This window comes from Neurospora tetrasperma, assembly GCF_000213175.1.
Source record: "Neurospora tetrasperma FGSC 2508 unplaced genomic scaffold NEUTE1scaffold_81, whole genome shotgun sequence".
In the NCBI taxonomy this organism is placed as follows: Eukaryota; Fungi; Ascomycota; class Sordariomycetes; order Sordariales; family Sordariaceae; genus Neurospora; species Neurospora tetrasperma.
The window spans coordinates 1,271,341-1,296,189 of NW_009799179.1; the positions used below are offsets into that span (position 1 = coordinate 1,271,341).

General features: G+C 52.1%; 5 protein-coding genes across 5 annotated transcripts; 2 read left to right on the plus strand and 3 right to left on the minus strand.

Moving 5' to 3' along the window:
- Positions 1-804: 804 nt before the first annotated feature.
- On the plus strand, positions 805-5,740 carry NEUTE1DRAFT_89273 (uncharacterized protein; the record flags this gene model as incomplete). The annotated part of the gene is made up of 5 exons (XM_009857006.1): positions 805-2,905; positions 2,965-3,195; positions 3,402-3,508; positions 3,564-4,812; positions 4,884-5,740. 5 exons carry the CDS (start codon positions 805-807, stop codon positions 5,507-5,509), a joined length of 4,314 nt encoding a protein of 1,437 aa, XP_009855308.1.
- A 6,147-nt stretch (positions 5,741-11,887) lies between these two features.
- Positions 11,888-12,139, minus strand: NEUTE1DRAFT_118494 (uncharacterized protein; the record flags this gene model as incomplete). The annotated part of the gene is made up of 1 exon (XM_009857007.1): positions 11,888-12,139. The coding sequence occupies one exon, from the start codon at positions 12,075-12,077 to the stop codon at positions 11,889-11,891; it is 189 nt and encodes a 62-aa protein (XP_009855309.1).
- A 5,100-nt stretch (positions 12,140-17,239) lies between these two features.
- NEUTE1DRAFT_118495 (uncharacterized protein) lies at positions 17,240-17,512 on the minus strand (the record flags this gene model as incomplete). Its single annotated transcript, XM_009857008.1, has 1 exon — positions 17,240-17,512. The coding sequence occupies one exon, from the start codon at positions 17,498-17,500 to the stop codon at positions 17,264-17,266; it is 237 nt and encodes a 78-aa protein (XP_009855310.1).
- A 1,662-nt stretch (positions 17,513-19,174) lies between these two features.
- NEUTE1DRAFT_104703 (uncharacterized protein) lies at positions 19,175-19,423 on the minus strand (the record flags this gene model as incomplete). Its single annotated transcript, XM_009857009.1, has 1 exon — positions 19,175-19,423. The coding sequence occupies one exon, from the start codon at positions 19,421-19,423 to the stop codon at positions 19,175-19,177; it is 249 nt and encodes an 82-aa protein (XP_009855311.1).
- Positions 19,424-20,274: 851 nt separating this feature from the next.
- On the plus strand, positions 20,275-24,218 carry NEUTE1DRAFT_149397 (uncharacterized protein; the record flags this gene model as incomplete). The annotated part of the gene is made up of 2 exons (XM_009857010.1): positions 20,275-20,702; positions 23,578-24,218. The coding sequence occupies 2 exons, from the start codon at positions 20,694-20,696 to the stop codon at positions 23,917-23,919; spliced, it is 351 nt and encodes a 116-aa protein (XP_009855312.1).
- Between the last annotated feature and the right edge of the window lie 631 nt (positions 24,219-24,849).

Consider the following 24,849-nt stretch of genomic DNA (forward strand, 5'->3'; position numbering starts at 1 on the left):
GCGGGCCGCCCAGATGGATGTTTGAATCCCGTCTGCGTCTCGGCGTCTACCGTCAATGTCGTCTCCAGCGGGATCTCTTGATAGTTATAAGAGGCAGGCAAACTTTCAGTTGTGGTTGGAGACTGAGAGCCCCTCTGACACTGTTGCCCGCCCGGGAATGTCAACCCAAACGTATGGCGTCACAGGGGTTGGTTGGCTGATTTTGCTGTGTACAATAATGTCTCACGTTACGGCTACACATTGTGCTGTACTACGGTAATATCTTGTTGAGAACTTATGTGTGGTCTGGTCCAGAACGTTGGGGGTCGGGTCTGAGCTTCTGCTTTCTCACCTAACGGCGGCCAGCTGCCCCTGGCGGCCGTCACACAGATCTGACACTGGCAATTCCCTTGCTCTACTGTGTAGTGTGTGCTGTACGCAGTACCTACGTACCTCCAGTCCGACTCGACTGGCTCTCCAACTCGATCAATGCTTGGCGCACCTCCAGCGTTACCTACCACTGGAGGTCATTGCAGCCAATCAGTCGCGACGCGCATTGGGACAATCATTTGGAGGTCCCGGTCGGTGTTGACTTCATGGTCGTCAACTTCTTCTCAATTTGGAACAACTGAGGAATCATATCCTCCATCATCCAGCTCAACATCACACCGCGCATATGGCTGTGTAGCTTCGTCTTCACTTTCTACAATCATTCTGCAACTGGCGCGCTGACCTTTACCAAAACCATAACAGAAAGCAGTACCATCTGCCGTCAGACTTATTCCGAGCTTCGTCTAGCATCGACATGCTCCCGACTCCCATACGATGCAATGCTATACAGAGTTGACGCCGCCTACGGCTGTCACCCATTCAGTAACCCTCCAGCTCGTCCCTGGTCAGGGCACTAATCTCGCCGTCGCAAAAGCGTCGTTACTCCAGATCTTCAAGACCAAAGTCGTTTCCGCCGAGATCGATACCTACGCTACACTCAATGGGACAAATACATCCAGCAAGGCTGCCACGGCCGGCCGCTACGATAGCAGGCTCGTAAACGACGATGACGGCTTTGAGGCCTCGTTCCTGGGAGGAGATAATATCGCCGCAAGGGCCGATCGTGCCAACAGCGCCAAGCTGGTTCTTGTTGCCGAGGTCACCCTACCCGGCACCATAACAGGTCTTGCCCGAATCAAGAAGCCCAGCGGCAGCTCGTCTGGCGGCGCCGACTGCTTGCTCCTTTCCTTCCGCGATGCCCGCCTTAGTCTGGTCGAGTGGAACGTCGAACGCAACACGCTCGAGACCGTCTCAATCCACTACTACGAAAAAGAGGAGCTCGTAGGAAGTCCGTGGGTCGCGCCACTGCATCAGTATCCCACTCTGTTGGTCGCAGACCCAGCGAGTAGGTGCGCTGCGCTCAAGTTCAGCGAAAGGAACTTGGCCATATTGCCCTTCAAGCAGCCGGATGAGGACATGGACATGGATAACTGGGATGAAGAGCTGGACGGCCCCAGGCCCAAAAAGGACCTTTCCGGCGCCGTCGCAAATGGAGCTAGCACTATAGAAGACACACCATATTCACCATCTTTCGTCCTTCGCCTCTCCAAACTTGAAGCTAGTCTCCTTCATCCTGTGCATCTCGCCTTCCTGCATGAGTATCGAGACCCCACCATTGGTGTCCTGTCCTCCACCAAGACCGCCTCCAACTCGCTTGGTCACAAGGACCACTTTACATACATGGTCTTCACCCTAGACCTCCAGCAAAGGGCGTCAACCACCATCCTGGCTGTCAATGGCCTGCCTCAGGATCTCTTTCGTGTTGTCGCCCTTCCGGCACCCGTGGGTGGTGCTCTGCTCGTAGGAGCCAACGAACTCATTCATATTGACCAGTCTGGCAAATCAAATGGGATTGCTGTCAACCCCCTTACCAAGCAGACCACCTCTTTTAGTCTTGTCGACCAATCCGACCTGGACCTTCGTCTCGAAGGCTGCGCTATCGACGTCTTGGCGGCAGAACTCGGGGAGTTCCTCCTGATTCTTAACGACGGACGCCTGGGGCTCATCACCTTCCGCATCGACGGCCGTACGGTATCGGGCCTGAGCATCAAGATGCTAGCCCCAGAAGCGGGAGGTAGTGTTATCCAGTCCCGTGTTACTTCGCTGTCCCGGATGGGGAGGTCTACCGTGTTTGTGGGCTCCGAAGAAGGTGATTCCGTCTTGCTTGGCTGGACTAGGAGACAGGGCCAAACGCAGAAGAGGAAATCGCGAATCCAGGATGCCGATCTGGACTTGGACCTTGACGATGAAGATCTCGAGGACGACGACGACGATGACTTGTATGGCGAGGAGTCGACTTCTCCAGAGCAAGCCATGTCCGCCGCCAAAGCCATCAAAAGCGGAGATCTCAACTTCCGCATCCACGACCGACTCCTGAGCATCGCACCAATACAAAAGATGACATATGGTCAACCCGTCACATTACCCGACAGCGAGGAGGAACGAAACTCTGAAGGTGTTCGCAGCGACCTCCAACTGGTCTGTGCCGTGGGACGAGGAAAAGCCAGCGCACTTGCCATCATGAACCTGGCGATACAACCAAAGATCATTGGAAGATTCGAGTTCCCAGAGGCAAGAGGATTTTGGACAGTGTGTGCCAAGAAGCCCATTCCAAAAACCCTGGTGGGTGATAAGGGCCCCATGAACAATGACTACGACACCTCTGGACAGTACCACAAGTTCATGATCGTAGCCAAAGTGGACCTTGACGGGTATGAAACGTCTGATGTGTATGCCCTTACGGCAGCTGGCTTTGAGAGTCTCACCGGAACAGAATTCGAGCCGGCTGCTGGTTTTACGGTGGAGGCAGGGACCATGGGGAAGGACTCCAGAATTCTCCAAGTCCTCAAGTCAGAAGTACGCTGCTATGACGGAGGTATGTAAGATCAAAGCTTACGCGACGCCTCAAGTGGCATACTAATAGAACCTCTCTAGACCTGGGGCTAAGCCAGATTGTGCCTATGCTCGACGAAGAGACAGGAGCGGAACCGCGGGTTCGGACTGCCAGCATTGCTGACCCATTCCTTCTTCTCATTCGGGACGACTTTAGCGTGTTCATCGCGGAAATGAGCCCAAAGCTCTTGGAACTTGAAGAGGTTGAGAAGGAGGATCAGATCTTGACCAGCACAAAGTGGTTGGCCGGATGCTTGTACACCGACACCTCCGGTGTGTTTGCCGATGAGACGGTGGGCAAGGGAACAAAAGACAATATCCTCATGTTCCTGCTAAGTACCAGCGGTGTTTTATATGTAAGGACGTCAGGACCTCCACGAACGGATGAAGACATGCTGACGTACTTTACTAGATTTACCGTCTACCTGACTTGACGAAACCAGTTTATGTGGCGGAAGGGCTTTCTTATATACCACCAGGACTTTCTGCCGACTATGCCGCCAGGAAAGGCACAGCTAAAGAGTCTGTTGCGGAGATCTTGGTTGCTGATTTGGGCGACACGACTCACAAATCACCATATCTTATCGTATGTCCTCATAGACCCGTCTTGCCATGACAATAGCTAACCGATAGATGTACAGCTTCGCCATGCTAATGATGATCTCACACTATACCAACCCTACCGGCTCAAGGCTACTGCTGGACAGCCTTTCTCAAAATCCCTCTTCTTCCAAAAAGTACCCAACTCAACCTTTGCCAAAGCCCCCGAGGAGAAGCCAGTAGACGATGACGAGCCTCACAATGCACAGCGCTTCCTTCCTATGCGGCGCTGCAGCAACATTTCTGGCTATAGTACCGTCTTCCTTCCTGGGTCGTCGCCCAGCTTCATCTTGAAGACAGCCAAGTCCAGTCCCAGGGTTCTGAGCCTACAGGGATCCGGTGTTCAAGCCATGAGCTCTTTCCACACCGAAGGTTGCGAGCATGGCTTTATCTACGCCGATACCAACGGGATCGCTAGGGTGACACAAATTCCTACAGACAGCAGCTACGCCGAACTTGGTCTCTCCGTCAAGAAGATCCCCGTAGGAGTTGACACGCAGTCGGTGGCTTACCATCCGCCTACGCAGGCCTATGTGGTGGGCTGCAACGACGTCGAGCCATTTGAGCTACCCAAAGACGACGATTACCACAAGGAATGGGCACGCGAGAATATCACGTTCAAGCCCATGGTTGATCGCGGCGTACTAAAATTGCTTAGTGGGATCACTTGGACTGTCATCGACACCGTGGAGATGGAGCCGTGCGAGACAGTTCTTTGCGTCGAGACACTCAACCTTGAAGTGTCGGAGTCGACCAACGAGCGCAAACAGCTCATTGCTGTCGGCACCGCTCTCATCAAGGGCGAAGATCTTCCAACCAGAGGCCGCGTCTACGTCTTTGATATTGCCGACGTCATCCCCGAGCCTGGCAAGCCTGAGACTAGTAAGAAGCTGAAGCTGGTCGCCAAGGAGGATATCCCGCGCGGCGCGGTCACAGCACTCTCCGAGGTGGGTACCCAAGGTCTGATGCTCGTCGCGCAGGGCCAAAAGTGTATGGTGCGCGGTCTCAAGGAAGACGGGACCCTCTTGCCCGTGGCGTTTATGGATATGAACTGTTACGTCACGAGTGTCAAGGAGCTGCCCGGCACGGGACTCTGTCTGATGGCCGACGCCTTCAAGGGCGTGTGGTTCACGGGTTATACGGAAGAGCCTTACAAAATGATGCTATTCGGCAAGAGCTCCACTAGGATGGAGGTGTTGAATGCGGATTTCCTGCCTGATGGAAAGGAACTTTACATCGTGGCTAGCGATGCAGATGGTCACATTCACATTCTGCAATTTGACCCCGAGCGTATGTATTCCCTCTTGTTCTGCTTCTCTTCTCCTTCTTCTCAAATCCACGAGCTAACATATCCTTTCCAGATCCCAAATCCCTCCAAGGCCATCTCCTCCTCCACCGCACAACCTTCAACACCGGCGCCCACCACCCCACTTCTTCCCTCCTCCTCCCCGCCGTCTACCCTAACCCCTCCTCCTTGTCTTCCAACTCGGAAGAAAACTCTCCACACATACTCCTCCTAGCCTCCCCTACTGGCGTCCTTGCCACCCTCCGCCCCCTTCAAGAGAACGCCTACCGCCGCCTTTCCTCTCTAGCAGTGCAACTTACTAACGGCCTCCCCCACCCGGCGGGCCTCAACCCCAAGGGCTACCGCCTGCCCTCACCATCCGCCTCGGCCAGCATGCAGCTGCCTGGCGTGGACGCAGGTATCGGCAGGAACATTGTCGACGGTAAAATCCTGGAGCGGTTCTTGGAGCTGGGGACGGGCAAACGGCAAGAAATGGCGGGACGGGCCGGGTACGTGGTTGGTACCGGTGCACATGGGGTCAATCCAGCGGGGAGTGGGAAGATGATGGGAGGTGGTGGTGGGTTGAGTTTGGCGGGAGTGAGGTTGAACGGGTTGCATGGGCAGGAAGGAGGGATGGAGTGGGAGGAGGTCAGAGGGGAGTTGGGAGTGGTGCTCGGGTGGAGTGGGTTGGGCTATTTTTGAGGAGATATATAGACTGGGTTGCGGGTCATTGACGGATATGTTGAGAAGGGTCGGTAGGTGAATGAACAAAAAGGAGTGGGTTGGGAATTAGTAGACAACGCATGGAAATTCGGCTGTAAATCATCTCAGTTGTTCTGATGTCTGCGGAGTTCATGGTATGAGAAACCAAAAAAAGGCATTCCCAAGTTTGCTCTGATGGCCAGGACAGGACATGACCTGTGTGTCTTTCCAATATCATGTCTGTCATTTCTTCTTCTTCTTCCTCCTCTCTTCAACTCTGCCATGATGTTCCCCAACATCGCCTTGCATCCATCCAATAAACCCGATCAGGCTGGACTCCGATTGTTTTCCACCAGCTATCATGAAATCTGAGTACCTTTTCTTTCCATCGTATCTTGATTGGAAATCGCGTGTCCCGTCACTTCATTCAGTTCAGTTCAGTTGCCTTCAGCGGCACATCAAATCAGAGCACAAGCTCTACAATAGGAAGGCGTGATCCGCCCATCCATCCGCCCGTCCGCCCGTCCGCCCGTTCCATTACTTAATCACTGCAGTGCAGTGCAGTGCTCGCTCAGTCTTTCCCGCGCCAGTGCCCAACTACCTACCCTAGGTATTCTCACGCCACGAACAAGGCAGTTAAGGTAGGTATGGTAGGTAAGTTGGTAGTTTCCACTTTTGATACAGCACTAGAAGAAGTAAGTACCAACCTTGTGTGCCCTGGTCTATCTAGATGGTCTTGGCTGCTCGAGAACATGGACCCCTTTTGACAAGTACATATTCTCAAAGATACCAGGTGGTACATCAGATCAGGTCGGTCTACCTGTCAGTTCCAACCTGGTAAGTTTGCCGCCCGGGTCCGGGTAAAGCTTCAGGTGGAGAAGGGCTTCTGCCCTGTCCATGGGATGCAAGTTGGATACAGTACGGTATCTTTATTCAGGGTGGTGTCGGTAATTGGTTTGGAGTGAGTGAGTGGGATGAGGATTGGAGGGAGGGAGGGCCAGTCCAGTCTCTCGGGAGAGACGCTCGCTCATAGAATGAGAAGGAATTCGCAAGAGGGAATACGAGAGTACCTACCGTATTCAGCCTGCAGAAGGTTTTCTGCAAGTATCATCATTGGCTCTAAAGCTACCTATCCACTTACAAGAGATGGAGTTGAGCATCACCCATGCAGGAACACATGAAGAAAACAATGTTTCAAGGCACTTTTACAGTGTAGCCCTCCTGGTAATATAGCCTTGGGGCCTTATCAGAGTGCCCGAGTATCCGAGGGTGGCTGTCCTGATTAAGGGGTAGCAGCCTCATGGGTTAATGAAATTGGAACTATGATTCTTCTCTTTATTCTTTTTTCAAACCGAAAGAGGTAAAGACTGTCGACGAGTAGACTCTGCCCTGGAGTGAGTATATCTGGAAAGTGAGGTTACCAACACCATATGAAATTGTCAAGGTGATGATCTGGAGAGAGAGGGAGATGGGCAGATAGGCAGGCAGGTAACACACACACCGATCTAGAAACTCAAGCATTATTGGTTTGAATTCGCATTCGCTTTCATTCTGGCGTCTTCCCGCTTGTTCCTTTCCACAAACGCGAAACATTCTTGCCTTGGTGACCGTGCAATTGATGAGTGACTGTGCTGAGTACCTAGAGGCAGTAGCAGGCAAGTGATGTAACTACAGATGCATTCAATCTATTGCTCTGTCATGAAACGACCTAGTTACCTCCCACGTCTAGGACTCCTCCTACTGTATCTAGATGCAGGTACGAGGCATGCGGACATTGGGTTCATTTGGGAGTAGACCAAGGGGAAGAGAGAGAAAGGGAGGGGGGGAAGAAGATGATGAAACTCGAACGATGCGTGATTCATCACGCATGAGGGAGTGAATGCTTTTCTCATACATGTCGTCACCATGTCACAGTCCGAACTGTTTGTTCACCACTCACTTCGCGAATTGACCAATGTGAATACATCTACTGAAATCAGTCTGGTCCAGTCTTCACTCAAAGACAGGGGAAGGTTGATTTACCCCCTTCCGGTCCGTCAACGGCACGGTAGTGCTGCAATTCCAAGTTCCAATCTGTTGGTACTTCTTGATGATGATGATGATGACCATGAACGAGCCTGTCACGCACAGCCCGAAGCACCTCCTGCCCTGAGTTGAGTGACGGTAGTGTGCCCCTAAATGGAGTGATGGGTCGAGCGAAGTGAGGGAGTGTCGAGTGTGTGAAGCGAGTAAAAGTGAGGGAGCAAGACTAAGGTGATGTGATTTCCATCATGCAGTTTGCAGTTCATCCACCTCTGGCCAGCAGTTAGTGGTTTGCCTCACTGGACACTCCCTCAGAACGTGACGGTAATAATATGGGTGGTGGTGGTTTTGTTGACTTTGATGATGATGCCGTGCGTATGCACTCAGTAAACATCAACAGTGAGGGATAGCACTGTACCCGAAACTGTACCTCACATATTCGAAGGTGGCTCAGCAACTCATCGACATCAGAAATATTCACGGCACTATCAAAACTCGTTGCGCGTTGTCACGGTGGTCGCATCGAGGTCGACCACCCGGTGCGGCATTGTTGTCATTGATTGTAGATCATCGTTGTGGTTATAATCATGAGTGCGGTAATGTGTGCGGTTGTCGTAGTGTAAGTTCGGAGGCAGTCAGTCGGTGTGACCGGGGTCCTACCGTGGACCGTGGTCGGGTCATGCAGCATGCGGCCGGACTGCGGAGACCGTGAGGCCGACCGGGTCGGTGGAATGGGCCGCATCGCATCGCCCCGGCGGCCGGCATTGCATTCGGCTGCGGCGCAGACTGTTCCACCCCTGCCTGTGCGTGCTCCCTCTTTTTCTTTCTTTGTGTTTTCCATTTTTCTTCTTCTTCTTTTTTTTTTTTTTTTTTTTTCTTCCTCGCATCTTCCGTCAGCGACGACCCTGACTAGTACACTACCTAGAAACAAAAACAGGCCTGTGCGCAATTTCAAAATATTTGTACTCCTCGGAAATGAAGCCGTCAGTTCAAAATCTGACGTAGTATTTTTGCAACTCGGCACCCGTTCACCCGTTTCCCCGTCCACGGTGAGGTAGCAGCAGTCCATGGGTTGGGAGGCAAACAAGGGTGGAAAAGTGTTCGCGGAAGAAGCATTCATTGACGCGAGGTCACTCACGTGACTCGATAAAGTACCGACAGTTTGGCTCTGTGGCTTGGGCACCTATGTGGGCCGAGCGCAATGTCTTTTCCAAAATGAAGAAGAATCCAATCACAAGATTGCACTGTATTGTATTCCACAGGCTTACCCCCCAGCGTTTACCCCTCTGAGACACACCCATTGCTAGGCAGCTCGTCTTGGCGGCTCTCATTCTGGTCTTCTTGACATGCAACCGTTGTTAACTGTTGTTCAGCACCCATGTCCCGGGGAACTTAACCATAATCCCAAATGTCTTGCGTACTACTTGTTTTGTGAGCGCTGGGTACTGGAATGCTACGCTGGTCCTTCCGGGCGGGACATACCGGTTACCGGTCGTGCCATTGAACGAAATCTCAAGGCGAAGAGTGATTTGGGGTTTTCTTATCGATTTGTTTTTGCCGGCCGGGAGAATCTGGTGCCGTTCAGGTGGCTTACCCGCTCGCTCATACCGAACTTCACTTTGTTCCATGTGGCTTGCAACTAGTCTCTGAGGCGTAAAGCTAGGTGAGAGGCGTTAGAAAGAATAATAAAGAAAAGATCAAACACACCCGGTCTGGAAGTCGGCCAGTCCGTAATGACGGGATGCTTATCACGCCATCACGGAGTATCATCTGTTCCGGATGCACTGACAAGCAGAAGTGTGACGGCATTCTGAATTCTACTTAGTGTGAAACCCACTTGTCTCTAATAAGGACTGGAGTCCGGCCTTACCAAATGAGAACGACTAAGCCCGGTTTTTTTTTTTTTTTTTTTTTTTCTTCGCTGCCCTTCTTTGCGAGCAGGTTGTAGGGTATGGCGTGGAAGGAGAAAGAAGTTAGAGTGAACTGTTCGTCAAAAAAGTAGACCCCCCCCTTGCGCCGCGGATAGCACTGGCACGACATTAAACCAAGATGGGATCAGCGATGATCTCGCTAACTGCCAGTTCCGCGTCCACATCCCATTCCTGACTTCCCCGACTCCCTGATCCCTTCCAGTGCCCCTCTAGCATTTATCGCTTTGCCCATTTCGGCCATGTTCACAACATTTGAAATCAGACAACGACAACGGCGGAGACGCAGCCGGGCCGGGCGGGGCAGTCGTCGTCGGGGCGGGGGCGGCTGACTGAACCTAGAGGTATGCAAAAGCGTAACCTCTTTTTGGCCGGCTTAGCGTGTTGGTATCCGAATTGCCGGGGCCCGATTGGCTGGTTTGGGGTCTGGTGCGACTAAGCTCAAGCCACTCGCGCTTAACTCATCGAATGAAACGGATTGCCTACTCTCGTCACAAGGTTTGGCCCCATCTTTGCTCTCCCAGCGGGTGGTCAATGTTACCCCAAGTTTGCGCGATGCCGCCCTCTGTTCACCAACTTCCTGCTCTGAAAGGAAAGTCGAACTAGGCTCGGGCAGCAATAATCGGACCTAGATGATCGACTATCGTTGTTGGTGACGATGATGGGGAAGTTGTATACATTGTGGTGCATTGCGATGAGGCGGTATCCGCTCCAGTTGATTGCGAGTGAGGTTTGCGAGACGAGGTGACGTTGGGATTGGCTTGTCGCGGCCAGGATTATTTGTCTGGGGCTGATAGACGTTAATGCAGCTCAATCTGGGGCCACAGACGCAAAAGAGAGGCACAGACAGCCTCCTGCTGGGGTTGAATAACTATGTACACCCCCTGACTATAAGGCCGACCTCGCTCAGATCAATCGACTTGAGTGATTCGCCCTGCTGGAATAGGCAAGTGTCGAATGTGTGCTCTCCAAGGCTAGCCCATTCCACTCCTACAGAGATTGAGCCTAGTAGCGTCGTCAAAAATAACAAAGGGAGGATCGATTTGCATCATCGGGACAGGGTTGGCATTGCGTCCACCAGGGCACGCGAGAGAATATTCCTCGCTTGTTTCTTAGCCAGTGATGTCAATACCAATTCCCATGCATTTCGCAATGATCTTGACGCAATGTGGCACAACCAACCTACTGTTATCAGTTTAGACGGTAATCTCGTTTCTTTTCCATCGGGCATCTCTTTCCAGAACGACATCTCCCTCTGGTCCATTTACGGGCATAAGGAAGCAGGCGTACCCCCCAAAACACTAGACCATGTCCAACATGGGTTCACAATCCAAAGCAGGGCCGCCGGACATCGCGCCGGTCAAAAGTATCGGGTAGGGTATGCCACTACTGATGATTGTCGTTCATCCCATACTCAAACCCGGACCAACCCATCCCACCTAGGCTCTGTATAGTCAGGTACCAGTGTGCCAGATGTACATTTGGTAATGATCGAGGGGTTCAAAGAAACAGCGCAAGAAAATCATCAAGGTTTCAGCCAACATCCGGTGGCACAGCGAAAAGCGAGTCGGATAACGGGTGGACAAAACAAGAGATCAAACGACCGTTCAAGCCAAGAAAAAGAAAAGGAGGGGGGTTCAAACCCTTGCCCCGAGCTGTGAATGTCTGGCTTCATGTTGTGAAGCACAAGGTTATGTGCATAGGCTGCTTGCTTGATCTGCCATGGCGCAAACTGTTGTCCTTCCTAGAGTAGAACGGAGTATGACACTGGACGCCTCATCAGGCATTGTCGACAAAGATTGTGACATGTTGATGCCAGGAAATGCCCACCCTCCTGTTGTATGTATCACGGGACTCGGATCCGGCGCGAGTAAGAGGAGAAACCGTTTCTGTCTTTTTGCCCAGCCAGCATCATGTCATCAAGGGATGCATGCCGCAACCTGTGCGTGCGGGAAAGGCTTCCCGTCTGCCGTCCGGCTTACGGCGGCGCGCGATGTGCGGTGCGGGGGTAAAGAATCATAGTGCCAACCTACCTACCTCTGGGCATCGCAAGGTACGCGGTGCGGTGCTTTACATGTGTTGGCGTACCCCGGTGGAGATGTGTTGTGCAAAATGGAGTCGGCAGCCATAGCTCGTAACAGACACAGTATGTGACGATACTGTACGGCATACTGGGGGCCATAAACGGGGGCCATGGCGGGAACGGCCACACCAAACGTTGAAGTATACAGCACGGCTGGTGATACTGGCATCAGATCAGGCACTACAGGTGCTTGTGACTTTTGCAGTGGTGTGCTTGCTGAAAGCGTTCGTGATGGCGGCATCTGCACTATCAGCGGAGTCGTCACGTCTGTGGTGACATGGCCGGCCGAAGGACATAATCCCTTTGCGCGATAGGTGCACTGCATCATCACATAGCAACGAGTTGCCTAAGATGGCTCGTATTGCTGCGACTTTCCTACGCCGCTACCGCTATGGGCAATCGGAAAATGCAACGTTTTCCCAGATAGTCGGTAGATGTTTGGGCTTGTGAACATGGCCTTGAGTTGTTGGCCATGTTCGGCGGGGTAGGACATCGCTTGCGCTTGCGGCTTATCCTCGTTTAGATTTATCGCCATGCTGCTGGAAGCTATCTCCACTCGATGAAGTCTCCCCTTCGCGACCGCGATTATGACTCGGTGATAAATCATAGGTCTACGGCTGTGTTCTGGGGAGAACAACCTGATCAGGATTGGACCGCGGTGCGAAGAGAGACACAGTGGTCAGCAGGACGTCGAAACATGCATCTGAGTGTCCCTTTGTTTGCGGCGAAGGAGTAGGTTGGAGGACCAAGGAGTGGCGGGGATGTGGTTCGTTCATTGCTGGAAAAACAAGTGGTGGCTGCATACGTTGATCTCCCTTGGGCTTAGAGTGAAGGATTTCTCGTTTGCCTTTCCAGTGCCGGTGCGCGTCGGGGTCCGTCGTACAAAGAGTGCCGTATAGATGCCGTTGAGTGTGCGAGTCCGGGTCCAAGAAGTTCCTTGAAAAGTGATGTTTTGTGGAAAGTATGGGCCGAGTCGCGGAAGAGGTGGTTGAAAAGAGTAAGCGGAAAACGATTGGGCCAACAAAAGTCGGCTTGCTCGCGCCTACGCTACGCAAAAGTGGATTCCTGCGGCTATTGCCAACCCCACACTTGCTCAATGTGTACTAGTGGCACATAGCGGGGGAAGTACCTACAGTAGTACCTAGTAGTAGTGTAGCCAGCCCACTTTGTTCTTTTGTCCACTACTATCAAAACGCTCAGGTCATCGGGCAATTTGCATTAATTCAACTTTGACGCTGCGGACTGGGAAGTGCAAAGCGGTATTTTGATGCGGGTACCGGCAAGTATTGGCAGCATCCCACGGCTCCTTCCCGCATCGGATCTTTGGACCTCGGAGGCTCCCCTTGTTGGAGCACCCCCTCTCCCCTCCACCTTGACTGCATCGCATCGCTCCTTCCTATTACCTGACTAATAGGTTGTTTCCAGGTCGGTTGGGTGATAGATAAAGTGAAAATTGAAAAAAAATGGACCAGGCACGGGACTGAAGATTTTCTCACATGCCCTGTCTCACCCGGGTTCAATTAGGAAGGAAGGCCCCCAAGATGCACACCAACACATGACAGAACATGCCTGCGTCTTCTGCGTCTTCTGCGTCTATCTGCCTGGGCGTCTGGCCGCGGCTTTCCAAGGCCACACATTGGGCAACTGCCGCGCCATCGGCCCGCGTTAGCTGGCCAACAAACAGTCGCTGAGGTGGTTCGATGTAAGCATGGATTTGGGGGTTAGTGTTGAACTGGCAATAGGTATCACTCATAGGCTGAATATCAGGTCGACACAGACCCAGTCAAGAAGTTTGATGATGTTGTCAGAGACTTCTTGTCTTGGGGTGCAGTAGGAGGCGTGATTCCAATAGTAAGGTGGAGAGGTTTGCTATCGTCTACCTAGGCGAAGACAGAGTGCTGCTGGTGATGTGATTATGCAGGGAGTTGGCAACGTCGTCTAAGGGCAGTGATCGCTGGGTTTTGGCCCTCGAGACGATGTCTAAGGCAAAGATGAGCTATGGAAGTAGTAGGCCAATGATCCTGCTACACGTCCGGTGTCAGGGAGCCTCCTCAAAATCCCAAAAGAGATGAGGGAGGTTTGAAAGCGGCTGGAAGATGATGAGAATAGGGTCGAGGCAAACACTCCTCCCTCTCGCACACAGCACGGGAGTTCTCAGAATGCACTATTCCGGCATGGAAACCACAACATCAAACACAGCAGGTCAGAACAACATGGCACGCCAGGTCCTCCATAATTGTCACTTGTCAACACGAGCTTTGCCAAAGTCTCACAAGACGCTCGCTTGCTTCCGGCTTCTCTTTGCCAGAGGTGATTCAGCATGTGGTTGGAGTGTGACAAGCAACACATGGACAAACATGCACATGTACAACAACATGCGGGCAGAGCTGTCTTGTCACGGAGAATTTCTTGACAAGCGGAGGTTTCTTTCGAACGCTGTCCGCAGCTGCGGTACTACAAGACGGATAGCCTCAATTTGAACTCGGTAAATATTACGTTGCCCCGTTTACTTTCGATGCAAGGATATTATGCAGGCAATTGTCAACAATTGGCTACTTAGGTGGGTGGTTGAAGACAAGCAGGGGGGCGGCCAGCTTGTAACCCTAACCCGCTTGGAACTCTGCCTGGCCAGGTCGAATCAGGCCAGGCCTGGCGACTTACACGACCTGAGGCCGGCCGCAGACCGGACCCTGCAGCCGAAAACGGCAGAACCATAAGGCATTCTTCTAACAGACTCCAACTCCTCGGACTACCTTGGCTGATGTTTGCTATTGCGAAAGTCCAACAACCTTGGAGGCTTTCGTGTTCACGAGTTGTAGGTCGGCGCGATGCCAGAAATACGCTTACATAGAGGGTTAGCAGGTTGTATGTGGCATACGTGTACGCCAGTAGTGACTACCTCTACTGTGTATATTCCTTGCGATATTAGCGATGGCACAGCAGCAAGCGACGCGGGAACGGCGTCTGAAGGCAATACTTTGCTTTCTGATCGGATCATACGGTCCGGGCCGCTAACAATTTGCGCACTTTGACCGTTGGTTTCCTTCAAAGGGGAAGGGGAAATGTGACTACTGCAAAAAGCTGGACTTGTCGGCAAAAAGCGCAGAGAAATGAAGAATAACTGGTCATGCTACCAAAATCTCAGGCTTATGATACGTTTCAGATCAGGGATAACAAGTAGGAAAGATTTACAGAAGCTACGAGTTTGAATTTGGGACAATTAGACAAGTGAATTGCGAATGAAAAGCGAAACAAAAACAAATCTGGCCAGATACAAAAAATATGTGCAAAGGAGAAAAGTAAAGAAAAACATGGAAATAAGAAAGCCGCCGCCCGGTTTCCTTCGTACACAAGGAGTTCAGCGCCAGAAAAGCCCGATTCTTGGACCAGCCGAGAAATTAGCCAAGGCCTGACTCCCGTCCAACGCCCACATCTTCTACCAGTGCTTGTCCTCCCCCATCACCACCCAGTGTGCCTTTGAAACTTTGAAGCCGGCAATGGATTGCGCAAATGTGTGCCAAGAGGTTGATAATAATTGCCCAAAGATAGAAAGGCGGAAGTGCTGCGTATTCGGGAGGTTCTGAAGGGTTGTCGTTCCGTGCTTGTTGATTCAGGGATGCTAATCATCTGCAAGACATTGGTCAGAAAAGTTTATGTAGCGGTAGATGAGAGACCAACGTACGAGAGTAGCTCCTGTTTGTATCATATCACGACTCCGCGCTATCAATGCTGTCCGCAGTCGCCTTCCGCCGTGTGGACAACCTCCTTTACAGGACCGTCAGGGCAAGTGCTGCTTCCTGACCCTTTCTTGGAGGCACAATCAACTGGATCCTTCTTGACATGCGCGCAAGCAGTGAAGCGGGTGATGTAGACGGTGCACATTTTTGCGGTTGATGAAAGTTTGGATCAAAGGACGAGAAGGAGGTAATGACTACACGTCAGATTGTGTTGGATCGAAGATGGAGGCTGTTGCGTAGATGTAGAGAAGAGGTGGCGAGTGTGATGGGATGATGGGAGTAAAGTGAAGACAAGATGGTATGGACGAGTGTTTATATACTTGTCACGATCCACGACTTGACAAGGCAAAATGTCGCAAAAGGTCCAGGAGGCGTAGATTGCTTGGTAGTATGTCCAGATCCAATTCCTGTTTCAGAGAACGGTTGTAACCAAACTACTGGTATCAGCCAAGTGTTCCCTCTAATGTTGTTGGTAGTAGGCACCTCTGGTGTAGTGGCGAAGCCGGCAAGGATGGATAGAGACTGTTGGTTGATAGTTCCAAGGTGGATGTGAAGGGTATTCTCGATTCAAGCAAGGACAAGATGGGGCCCCCGCGACGTGCTCGTAGACGAAAGTACCTTCGCCGTTCGATACCTCCGACAACGACGGAAGCAGTGTGGGTCAATGTACGGGAGGCATGCGGCAAGGGGTTAGGGGTGGTCAGAACAGCCGGGCCTATCAAGACGCCACGGGAAGACGTCTAGTGCTTTCTGGATCGGGAAGAGCAAGCAGGTGGGCTACCAGGGGAGGAGTGTCAAGGCTGCATATAGCCCTCGATAAAGAAGGACGACACGACAGTGCGGGAGAGGTGTGTTTTTCTGTGATGGCTGCCGGGAGGAAAGTGTGTTCAAACCTGGGTAGATTAGCCAAAGAATCAGTTGGGCCGGTATAGTAGCATCCAAGTTTGCGGTGCCTCATACGCACCAGGTATGATCTCTCCGTGGGGAAAAGAGTTCGTCAAGAGATGGGTGGGTCGATCAGGGCCAGTAGTGACATGCGATTGTTCTGTTGGTATGCTAGGCTGGGACTACAAAACCTAAACAAGCACCGTCCTACCAGGCCATTGGCTGCCGCGTGTGGTGAGCGAAGGGACAGAGAGAAAATTGATATCAGGTCTGTGTAGAATACAGTAGGGTGCCGCGGCAGAACTCGAGATAGATCCGTATAGAGGGCCAATATGCTTGCTTGCCATGTAAATGGTACGTCCGAGGGAGCTCGAACCAGGGGACGACGTACCTTTTGAGAGACATGGGACGAGCAGAGACGAAGGAGAGCTAAGGTACGGCCAACTCTCGGCAACCTCCTGCAACCCCAAGGTAAGGCAGAGGCAGCAAGGGTAAAGAAAAAGCCCTAACTGGCAACGCAGATTGCTGGGAAATGCCCCTGACGAGCAAGGAAGGCCGCTTCACTTGCAGAGATATTGGCTTCCGTCACGAATTCCGGTCGCTCCAGTTGTGTACAATCCTTGCTCGTTCAATAGGGAGGGGGTGTGCAGAACGAGACCAGGCTATCCCGGCCCATATTGGAGTACACAATGAGGCTAGCCTTGATGGACTTAGTGAAGTGGGCAGTTCCAGATGGCCAAGCTTGAGCCGGGCCCGCTGGAGCCTGGGGTGGGCGCAGAAGATATTCAGGCGTAAGAGACTCCTGTCTGGTTACCAGTCCCGGCACAGTGGCGTTCTGGTGTTGTTGTTGATGATGTGACACAGACAGACAAACGTGTAACTGGAATTCATCTGGAGGGAGGTGGTCCTTTCTTAGGCGACCAGACCAGCCTCAGAAGGCCAGTAATCAAAAATCGCGCCGGAAAACGGGGTAGTCACTTACATAGAACGATTCGTGGTGGTCATGATGTGTCGGCCTCTTGAGGCGCAGAATTCGAGGCTGAAGAGGTGAGGTCGCATACAGGCGGCCAACCCATTACTGCAAATCTGGATCGACATATCATGGAGGACTTAAGCAGACATCGATGAACCGCCAACACCGACTGCCTTGCCATGGAATCCATGGAGCAAAGCAGTCGAATATGGGTTGATTGAGGGGCGTCTCGTTTCCTCCATCTGCTGGGCTTGCCGTAGGTAAGTATCGCAAATGGTGGGTTGGGTCGCCGGAATTTGTTAGTGCAGCCAACGAGATACAGGCAGCGTCGTCAGGTAGTACTACGGTTAGGTTTGCATCCATAGAGGTCGGTACACACCGAGACAAATCCGATTTGTCCAGAATCCGAGTCCATTTAGGTTCTCACCTCAGCAAAGGGAACCGAGCGGCTCTGAAGATTAACATCTGACTTTAGGCAAGGTGATTTCGTGGAATAAGGGAGAGAACCACTGGGGTTGACCTGCGGGCTACTCCTTTCGCCCTGGCTTGTCATGGGTGCAAGGTACGTAATCGGATATGGGTGTCCAGGGAAGGGGGGGTACAAAGATGCGATTCGCTGACTTCACGCAGCGATGAAGACAGTGATGTGCTGAGACATGATTTCCATTGGGTTGAATTGATTGTCGCTATTACCGAAATGGGTAATCCAGCAGAGACTGCATCGCCGAAAGAGGACTCTAAGCGGCCGAGATTCGCCAAGATTGAAGTCTCGATATCTCCATCTCCAGGACCAGTTTCCCCTTTTGAACCTAGGCCATCTGAGTAGTGTCGTTCTACACAATGACCTTGTCGCATGAACCGTGGCTCGCGTGACTTGGGGCCGGGCATCGTTCTGAGCGAACAGGTCCTGGATGTCTTGGAGAGGGCCAGGGGGGTTGTCGAAAAGTTGCAAAATGCTTGTTTTCTGGAACTCGTTGCCCAGTTCGGTCGAGATGCCGCACGCAGTGATGATCTGATGTCCCTCCAGGGTCAGAGTTATTAGCCTAGGTACACTAGCCCTCGCCTGCCCGTACTAAGGTGCCCTGCCTGGGGATGGAGGGCCTGGAGGGCCTGGAGGGCTCGGTACCTACCTACCTGGGCTGTAGTAGTAACGACAGTGGTGGGTGGCACATTGCGCCCGTAGCACGCTGCTATTACCCACACTCAATCGGAGGTCTGGACGGGAGGTAACGAGGGAACGGGGGTGACGAAGTGGAAGTGTAGAGGGAGATAGGTAGAGGTAGTATTTTGAAATATCCAGATCGCGCTAAAGTCGCCGCGGCCTGGGAACGGGCGAGCCGTCTGCCCTGCGTGCCCTATTATATGTAAGGTACCTTATCCGGCGTGCTGGTGATGCTGGTTTCGTCTTGACTGTATTCACACGGGGCGTCGAAATGGCCAATGCCCCATTCCTTGTGCCTGCCCCGTCTACACTACATATCGCCAATCAGGGACTTTAACCTTCCCGGTCTGGCTTGAACTGGATCGCCGCCAGGGGTCTCCAAATTTCTCTCAATATTCCTTCCAATCTCGTACCGGTGACAGCAGCCTTCCTCGCTGCAACCTTCTCTTCGTACCACTGCACCTGAGGAATGTCCACGCCCTAGCAGATTGCTCTACGGTACGGGCTGTCGACAACGCAATCGTCCCACTTTTCCTTGGTTTTTTTTTTTTTTTTTTTTTTTTTTCTTCTCTGTTTTTTGGCTACCTTAGGTACCTATTGATGTCTTCGAGATGCTTATCAGCCCGAACGGGAAGGGCGATTCCGTGTCTCGGGGAGCTCGTGCTTCCCGGTAAAAGTCCATGTGTGGTGTAAAATGTCCCCGGTTTGCGGTTGGGATCTGTTAGCGTTCACTGGTGGAAAGAGCGACGGAAGTTGAAACTTGGGGGAGTGCAGCTTCTGTACCATCAGAGCGAGTGCGGGGGGTCGGATGTTCATCGGGGGGTTCGCCTACAGGGAAACTCCAATTTTCTGCGACTCTTCATCTCTTGCACAAATCAATCACCTGCTGCAGCCCAACAGCGGTCACCTTCTGGATCCATTCCATCGCCAACTCCAGTTGCCCTCGCGACCGACTTGCACCCCGACTCAAACTGCTGGCGTCCTCTCACCACCGGTATCAGAGAAACAGTGACGGTAGCGTCATGCGGCCCCGAAGACGACTCGCTTTTGGCTTGGTCACTTCGGGCTAGACCGGGACCCCGCTTACTGGCCCTCTGGCCGCCTTTTGCGGCCACCACAGCCATGTTGGAAGCTACCGTGCTTCAACCACCAACACTCCGCCTCCGGCCGATATAAAATCGGGCCTGACATACCGGCCCACTAGACGTCGACGAGCAACATGTGGATGGGGCATTGGGAACATAGTACCGTCGGGTTGGTTAGTTGGAGGCGCGTCATGGAGGGTTTCCGGAGGCCCAGGCGGAGGAATATCACACTCCCCTGCTCTCAACTCGCCAAAGGCGTCGAGCGAGGACCTGAGAGCTCCGTCGCCTATTGTTGCAGCCTCTTCTGCATTCGACCAAAGATGCCATCTGAGATGGACCATGGAAACACATGGTCTCATTGGCGGCAGTACGACCGAAGACGCTCCCTCACCCGGACAAGATGGTGGAGTCGTTCAGTGCGTGTGACTGCGGAGTCTGCCTGCTCTTCGCCCAGGTTGCTGTTCTTTTTTTTTTTTTTTTTTTTTTTTTTTTTTTTTTTTTTTTGGAAGAGCGTCTTGGGATACACTGTACCTCAGCTGTGAGGCGATGGTGATGTGATGCGTCTTCTCTAAAACCCCTAAACTCGCACAAATTTGCAATCGACTGACCTTTTCAGGGCGCACACCAGTTCGACATGATGAGAAATGATCACATTCGAGCATCAATGAGGGGACGTCATAGATTGGTTTCCGACGCCATAGTGATCTTTCGTAACTAACGCATGATCTGGGACACACTCAACAATCTTGGCTCAAGGTGAGGGCGGCATATCTCATGACGGTGGCACGGCGCTCAGTGTTCGATGCATCGCTAAAACGCTCACATATGTTGCATACCGCGCTGCGGCCAGTCCATGAGCATATCTCACAAGTCCTTCCTTGCTATTGAGGGTAAAAGGTATCCTAGTCCTAGGATAAGACGGGCAAACTTCTGGCCATCCCACGAAAGTCACCATATTTCATGAGCATCCTGGACAGGAGACAGCGTTGCGAGTCCGCGGAGTCTATGGCATTCAACATAGACGAGGGATCCAAAGGGACACTGTTGGTTGATTCATCGGCTGTTTGCGGCTCTTGGCGTTCAAACAAGCGAGGGCCGGCATGTAACTCACTATGTTCCGGCATAGGGGAAAGTGAAGAGAACTAACAACACCGCGGCTCTTGCCCTGATCAATATTTGGGAAAGGGTGGTAAATTGGCGAGGTTGAGTGGGTATTTACCGTTCACTACGCTTTATACCCGCGTGTTCGCGATTATGTCTGTGATGGCGCCCAATCTGCCAATCACAGGACCGAGTAGCCGCCATAACCATGCAACCGGTAAGCGCCATCGACACCTCAGGGCAACTCTATCGCTTGTATACCTATCTTCCATCTGCTGTGTGCTGACCAACTATGCAGCCCATACCAGGCTTCACTAGCATCTACCACCTCGATGATAGCTTTTGTCATAAATCGATGTTGTATCCCTACCTGATGGAGACTGAGTCACGCTTATCTGTAACCCGAGAGAGGATAAGTACCAACAGTCATTATACTCGGCCTCTGACCGTAGGGTCGATCATACCTGGGCTTTGGCTGTGATGAGGCACTATTACTTTCCACCACACTGTTCAAGTACGGCTGGTAATTATGGGTAGCATCGTGCTTTGACTGTATCACAGGTTCCGGTTTACCACATGCCCCTGCCGGATATGGTTCCTGGCCCGGCATCCCCGCCGCGGCGTGTCAACTGTGATGGCCCGATTGGCAGAAGTTTTCTGCATTCAATCCAGCTGTGGTGATATTGCCTTGACCCAGCTTCAATCTTCAATACGACATGCAGAAGACACCGGTGGGACCATGCCGTCTTGCCCTTGTGATATCGGGATCAAGTCGGAAGCATTCGAGCGTAGTTCGCACAGCAAACGTATACCGGCCCTCCTTCTTCATAACCCTTGGTCGTAATTACTGGCCAGCAATCTCTTCAGTTGAGCAAGGGTACCAGAACTCCCCCATGCCGGAGAAGGTACCGCAGAAGTGGGCAGGCCTCCATGGGATGATGGTAGAGCTTCACAAATTGGGGAAACATGCTCATATGCGTGGGCTAGATGCGAGGTATCCTAGCCCACTTGTCGTTGGTGATAGGACTCCGGACCGATTGAAGCGCACCAACAGTACCGTTTAGAAAGCTATCATAGACCGCATCGACTGGGGTCGATGACAGGCATGCATCTCGAGGTACTAAACACACCCCTTCCTTCGCAATCCAATTTGCGGGTGTCTTATATCGTCATGGCACTGTCGGATACGATATAATCTCCTCAGGGCCTACGTTCAACACGTGTAGTCCGCCATCTGTATTTGTCTTTGTCCTTGTCAACACAAGCAAGACAGTTTATCAGTTCCGTGACGAAAGGGCTACCAAGCCAACAACTCGACCTTGATGAGCTATAGACAGGGTCGGACCGCATTTATGATTTTCATCAATCCTTGATCCGAAACAAACCATGCGGATGCTTTGTTCGGGATACTTATCAAGGTAATCGTCTATATATGGTATGAGACCTCTACAGTTGCGATAACATCCCCTTCGGCCGAATCACATGCTTACACGATTGAGCAATGCTGCCGGTTTTAGGCGTTCTGGCAATGCACGGAAAATCGACACGTAAGCTGCATGCTTCCATCCGTCCACTCACATCATATTTCTTCCCGCAATCTTGCCCCAGACCTGGGAAGAGGGGGAAATAATACGCTGTTCAGTGGATAGATTTTGTATCTACCGTGAGACGGTGAAGCGACTACAGCTACCTTGGGGGTTCGCATCCAGCCATTCTATTCTTCGATAGCATACTGACTCTGGAATAGCATTTTCTCGATTTTCCTACGTCTTTCTCGGTCACATGCTCCCTGGCGTGAAGCTAACGCGGACTAGGGGGAGCGCAAGACAGGGCAAAGCACACCATGAAATTACGTGTTGGGATTCCCCAAAGGGTCAAGGCGCCCTACTTAAGGAAACTTGAACTGGTGACGCAGTTGGCGGATCAGTACTAGTGTATCCCCTTCTAGTCTGAGTGCTTCTCGACTTCCCAAGGCCTTTCTTTGCCTTGTACCTTTTGGCGGCTGGCCCCGGTTGAGGTGGCCCGTTTGGGGTAGGTTCCATTACCCCAGACTTGCGTGGTTGAGCTCCAGCTTTCCCCGCGCCCCACCCCCGAAATCCCGGATGTCAAGCGACGGTCGCAACATCTTCCGAGATATCTTCGACGACTTATCCGGCGACCAATCAAGGCCAGCCGCGGCCCGGTCAATCGAGGACGGCGTGTCGGAGAGACCGCCCAGACCTGCGCCAGAGCCGCTCATTGCCCCACATTTTATAGGCTACCCCTGGTGAGTATCAAAGTCTATTCTCGTTTCCGCCGCCACGATGGCATTGTCCCATCCGCTATCATTCCACCGGTCTATGGGCAGGTGCGCAAGCCCGTCGAGCTACCGCTGCCTTACAGGGCATTTGACGTCGACATCACTAGCCCTCTTCGCATGCGTTTCCCTACCTACCCCCAGACTCGAGGCTGGCCAGTTCGCACCGCTTGCCAATGTCTTTTCACTCGTTGTCAGCTTGCGGATAACAAAGGCTTTGAACCCCTCATCACGCCGCCATCCCGCTCTGTCCCAAGCCAATGACAAACCCACGTGTGCTGGCTCTCTGGCCTGGCGCCATCAAGCTCCGGCGAGGGGGGGACCTCGCTTTGATCAATCCAATCATGCGACATGGAGGTTTTTAGCTCGGGGTAGGGGTGTGTGCTCTTGCGTCCTCTTGCAGCATCGTTGCAGACAAGGCTTGGCAGGCAGTCGTCCTAGGGGTTGGAGAAAGTTGGCGTCGGGGGGGCCCAGGGAACACTGGCGCTCTCTCGATCACCTTGTTCATGTGAGTTCAAGTGCGGAGCACCGAAAAAAAAAAAAAAAAACAGCAATGATTTGCTGCTTGCACCTGCCGTGCGGTTGATAAGCAGTCGGCCAAGTGTTGCTCGAGTCAGGATACCTACCTCTAAGGGCATGCCCCGTCTGCATGGAGCCCCCTTCTTTTCTCCAGAGCTCCTCCTTCCATCTCTATATCAACCCCAACTCCCTCTGCTTTTTTCTTTTCTCATCACTGTTTCCCAAACACATCGCTTCAACCCAATTCTCGTTTCCTCACTCAACTCTCGCGAACTAGCAACTACCAGCGGCCTCCTCCATCCACAAGTTAAAGCACCGCCACATTCCTCGGTCTTCAACCACTCTTCTATCACCAGCCATGTCTTCTCAGGATACCCGCTCCATGAGCCAGCGTCTTCGCCCTCGTCGTCCCTCGACCTTCCTTACCTTGGCTCCTATCATCTCCGGTGCCGAGCAAAAGCCCAAGGTCGCTTCTGCCGATGAGGCTGCTCTCGAGTCTCCTACTGAGAGCGTCAAGCAAGTAGAGGCCGACTCTGCCGAGGCCATCAAGCGCCGCGCCTCCAGTGTCAGCAGCCAGTCCTCCACCACTGGCGGATTCCGCTTCCTGAGGAACCACTAAAGGGTCGCACCACTTTTTTTTAGCGGTTGGCAATTTGCCCATCCTGTCGTTCAGTCATACTTTCAAGCGATAAAAAGATGGGGCAAGCACGAGCCTTGCTGCTGCATGACACATTTCCTTATCATATACCTTCCAGCCATGATGGCATGGATCCCATCGACATGGGGAGCACAACGATGTGCCATTTCGGCGGATAGAAACACACCTCTTGGGCGAAAATGGCAAACTGGATGATTCCTATACCACAAAGGCTTTCAAACGACGCTTCTCGGTCTTCTTTTTCTGTAATCCTCTGACAGGATTTTTGCGAATGGTACGCTCCACCAGGGATGGAGTTTTCAAAGGCGCTGCGGAAGGTCTTTTTTTTCCTCTTTTTTTTCTTCTTTTTTTTTTTTTTTTTTTTTTTCCTCACTCTCGATAAGGAGTTGTGGAGGTGTCCTTCGGTTGACAAGGGACTGGAGGGATGGAATGTGTTTTTTTTTCCTTGGCAGTTTTGGGAAGGGGCAGGAGCCAAGCACACACATGGGAGGTTTTCTGGGATGTGCTGGCGGCAACCAGCAAAGAAGGGGGGATCGACAAGAGGAAGACAGTATACCAATTTTCCAATGAGAACCTGATAGTTTTCTCTGCTTTTCTCGGTATTGTTATCGTTGTCTGTGAGCTGGCACAATGTCCAAACAAAAGAGTTTCAAACAAGTCAGGCAATTGAAACCTGAATTGTTTGGTTTCAGTCCCTCTCCCGGATCGACCTGCTCCCTTCCTTCCTCCCCACCAAGTTGTTCGTCTCGTATTTTTTTTTTTTTTTTCCCTCGCTTTTTCAGCGCCTGTCATGCACTTGATATATCCACCCATGACGTTCGTGGTTTGGTCAACTTAACCATTCAAAGTTCTCCTTGAAGCATACCATGATAGGCAGCATTGCACAGGAAT